Source organism: Ictalurus furcatus, chromosome 25, assembly GCF_023375685.1.
Source record: "Ictalurus furcatus strain D&B chromosome 25, Billie_1.0, whole genome shotgun sequence".
In the NCBI taxonomy this organism is placed as follows: domain Eukaryota; kingdom Metazoa; phylum Chordata; class Actinopteri; order Siluriformes; family Ictaluridae; genus Ictalurus; species Ictalurus furcatus.
This window is the reverse complement of record NC_071279.1, coordinates 20,522,829-20,526,923: the sequence shown is the minus strand read 5'-3', so window position 1 is coordinate 20,526,923 and position 4,095 is coordinate 20,522,829. Positions and strand designations below refer to the sequence as shown.

Below are 4,095 nucleotides of genomic sequence, written 5' to 3'. Positions count from 1 at the left end.
TTTCTAAATTTATGAGATTTTCATTAAAAGAAAATGTCCTGTGTAAACACTCATACAAACGATTTATACATAAATCTGTTCATCTCCAGCTTGATAAAGCTAATCCAACAAACATAGCTAATCCAAGGTAAAAAACATAACTCACATGTTCCACACACTGGATTTCTGGTTTGTACGTAATTGAAAACAGTCCGTTTTTGTACACTGTACATTGTAACAATTAGCATTATCTAAAAAGTTTTTAGCATTAGCTTCTCAAAGATTGCATAGTTTTAGCTGAACACAATTCCCTTAGTGGAGTTGTAGTAAGAAAAATGCCCATAAACCATCAATCCTTCAGAAATAATACTGGGGAAAATGTTCACAGTCCCGGCAGTGTGTTTACATGTGTAAGTTGTGTTGATAAGATGTGTACAGATGCTATGACTCTTTTATCGATTAAAATCGAGTCTTTACGGCTTTCGCTGCACCTGCTCGCTAGTGTGCCGTTAGGAGTGCTGTCCTTCCATCCGGGAGTGATAAACTGTTTAAACACACCTTTAGCTCGTTTCCTGAAGTGTTTCCCGACGACCACGTACAAGAATGGGTTAATCGCGCTGTCAGCATACGCCAGGTAGGTGGAACACTGCTCGCTAATGTCTAAGACATGCTCAAATAAACATCCTCCAGGCGTGATCTGATAATATTCCAGTGTATCCAGCAGACGTACGACCTGGTGCGGCGTCCAGCAGAACAGAAACACAGCCAGAACCGTTAGCACCAGATGAGTGGCTCGTTTTTCTGTCCGGACTCCAGGGACGAACCTGATATCACTGTCTTTAAGAGCTTTAACGATGTGATAAGTGCAGAACACGATGATCGGTAACGGTATCGCAAATCCAAGCACGTTGATGCTCAGGTTTCTCTGGACCCTCCAGCCTGGATGAGGGTAGCTCAAGAAGCAAGCATGGATGCCGAGGTCTGGAAAGTAGCGTACGCCACGGAAGAGTAATGTTGGAATGCTAGCCAGGAATCCGATAATCCAAATTCCCAAACAAATCCACTTGGCCCAGGATGAGCGCCTCAGTCTGCTTCGAGTCATCGTTCTGGCAAGCGCCAAATAGCGATCTATGCTAACCAGAACCAGGAAGAGGATGCTGCAGAAATAGTTCATGGAGATAGCCGTATTGATTAGCTTACAGAGCGTGTATCCGAAGCTCCACGCATAATCCTGAGCAATGGTCACGGCCCAAAAGGGAAGACACAGAACCATGACCAGGTTGGCCAACGCCAGGTTCCCCAGGTACACGTCAGCAACGGAGCACGGGTTCCTCTGCATGTAGAACACCAACAGGACTAAACCATTTCCCACCAGCCCGAAGATGCTAATTATCGATAGCCATAAAGGCTGGAATGATGAGATCCAATCCCACGCTGCTTGGTAAGTGCAGTTATCCATGTCAAACTCTGAATCCATCAGTGACAAGTTCAACTCCATCACAGATCTGAATACAAATAAAACTATTTAAATATCATCATTTATTTATTACATGTGAACTGAATACGCAATTAATAATCAATGTGATGAATCTGTTCATCTCTAACATGAGTTTTCATTTCAGGACTGAACAGCTGGTCAATAAACAGTCTGATCCTGATGTCTGATATCACATTCCATTCTACAGTAAATTCTAATGAGTTCTACAACACTGACCATCCCCTCTCCTACAGACTCTTTACGTTCTATTCTCTCCACATTTTATTTCTTTTAACACTTTTTGACCTTTAATGTAATATTTTCTATATTTTACACACACACACACACACACACACACACACACACACACACACACTGGATCTAATAGAAATAGTGTTCTGCTCTTTAGAACCATTAAGAGTTCTCTCTTCATTTAACCCTTAAAGGTCTCCATAGAACTCAACAACACCGGTTCCAGTTAAAACCTTTTCCCCCACTTATCCTAAAACACACACACACACACACACACTCACTCTCTCTCTCTCTCTCACACACACACACACACACACACACACTCTCTCTCACACACACACTCTCTCTCTCTCTCACACACACACACACACTCTCTCTCACACACACACTCTCTCTCTCTCTCTCACACACACACACACACTCTCTCTCACACACACACTCTCTCTCTCTCTCTCTCACACACACACCCCCCCCACACACACACTCTCTCATGCACACACACACACACACACACACACACACACACACACACACACAGAGTTCAAGTTCACTTCAAGAAACAGAACAGTGTCTTTTTTAGAGATTACAGAACAAACAAATAAATAAATAGTCAAAGAAAATTAAATGATTTAAACCCCCAAAATATTCACTGCTCAACTGAAAGAAATGTAATAAATGAATAAACTCGAGGTGTGATGTCAGAAGAATTCAGGAGATATGAGTAAAGCTTCAGGTGTTGTGTAATTCGGGGAAATTCTGTGTGAATCAGTGACGTGAGGAAATTCCTGGAAAATTATAATAAACTGGTGTTCAGTTACAGTTCAGTTATATATATATATATATATATATATATATATATATATATATATATATATATATATATATATATAATTTACTGAGCATGTATCTCTCAGCTAACTTTATTTTATACAGATATTCTGCTGTTGGACTTTTTTGTTAAGTTCGACTGTTTTAAATCTGAATTTATTTTTTTTTGTAATTTGATATTTTTAATCTTTTTTTCTAATGTAATAATGCATTTTAATTATTATTAATGTAAGGCATATAAAAGTAACAAACTCCTTTTAATTTCATTATCAGACTAAAAAAACAATTTTTTATCTGTTTTTTTTTTATTAGATCACATTTACTAAATTTATAAAATAAAATAGTATTATTTAAATATCTATCTAACGTATTATACACAGGATATAAATTCAGAAACTCCTTTTGATTTAATTATCAAACCAAAAACGCAAAGAAAATATTCTGCTGTTTTTTTCATTAAGCAGTTTATTTTTTCTGTGTTATTTATATAAGTATTATTATTATTATCATTATTATTATTATTATTTTAATTGTATAAAATTTTTTGCAGGTGTATTTATTAGATTTTTAACCACCTTTACAACATTAATGGAACACAAATGTGATTAATAAACTTGTGTTTATGTTGTTTATTCAGTTTCAATGATTATACTTTAATGAATTATTAATAAAATATAAATTTTTTGTTCTTGCATGTATTTTATTTATTATTTTTTTTCTTCTAGTTTCTAGATTTATTTTTTAAGTTTATCAGCTTCTACACAGTATATGTACATTTTTTAGTATTATCTATCCATCTACTTTTCTAAATGTCATTTGGTTTAATGTACTTTATAACATTATCAGCTATTCTCTCTTTTTATATAAGTTGCTATTTAAGTATAGATATTAACTATTAAAGGATTGACATTATAAACAACAATATAAACACTGTTGTAGTGCACTGTACTGTATTACATCTCTAAGTGCATATCTGTATGTATTTCTCTCTCGTGTCTGTTGCGTACCTGTTCATCACGGAGTATTAACTCTGAACTGCAGGAGTCTCGATCCAGGAAATGTTCTGCGTCTGCTGGAGTTCTGTGTGAATGAGAAACACTGAGTGCTTCCAGATGTTTTTATAACAGGAACTCCCCGTCACGTCAGCGGGGGAAACAGATCTGCTCACACTTTTATATTTTCCATGTTTTTCATGTCTCCTGCTCTGCACTTTCTCTCTGTGTGACTAACTCTGACTGAGGAACTGAGATGATCTGCACTGATGACCATCCACACAGAACAGGGACATTTATGTGCTGGAACTGTTAAAAGTTTTTAACATTGGGTCAATGTGTCTATAACTCTATAATATAACTCTATACATATATTAGCTGCTAATAATCCTTCAATTAGCAAAATAAACACTTATGATGGTTTATTTATGTATTTAGGTCTAGTGACACAGGATCCGTGTTTGTTCCTCTAAAAGGCTCTCGATGACAGTTCCTGTTTAAAATGACTGCCATATCACTGAATGTCCATTTTACTCTATTTGTACCCGATTATATCACACTGTTGAT

At 36.3% G+C, this 4,095-nt stretch overlaps 1 protein-coding gene across 1 annotated transcript; it reads right to left on the bottom strand.

The window, feature by feature from the left end:
* Nucleotides 1-361: 361 nt before the first annotated feature.
* si:dkey-63b1.1 (B2 bradykinin receptor) lies at nucleotides 362-3,592 on the bottom strand. Its single transcript, XM_053613901.1, has 2 exons — nucleotides 3,544-3,592; nucleotides 362-1,484 (listed from the first exon to the last, which is right to left on the bottom strand). The coding sequence occupies exons 1-2, from the start codon at nucleotides 3,549-3,551 to the stop codon at nucleotides 362-364; spliced, it is 1,131 nt and encodes a 376-aa protein (XP_053469876.1). The 5' UTR covers nucleotides 3,552-3,592.
* Nucleotides 3,593-4,095: the final 503 nt, after the last annotated feature.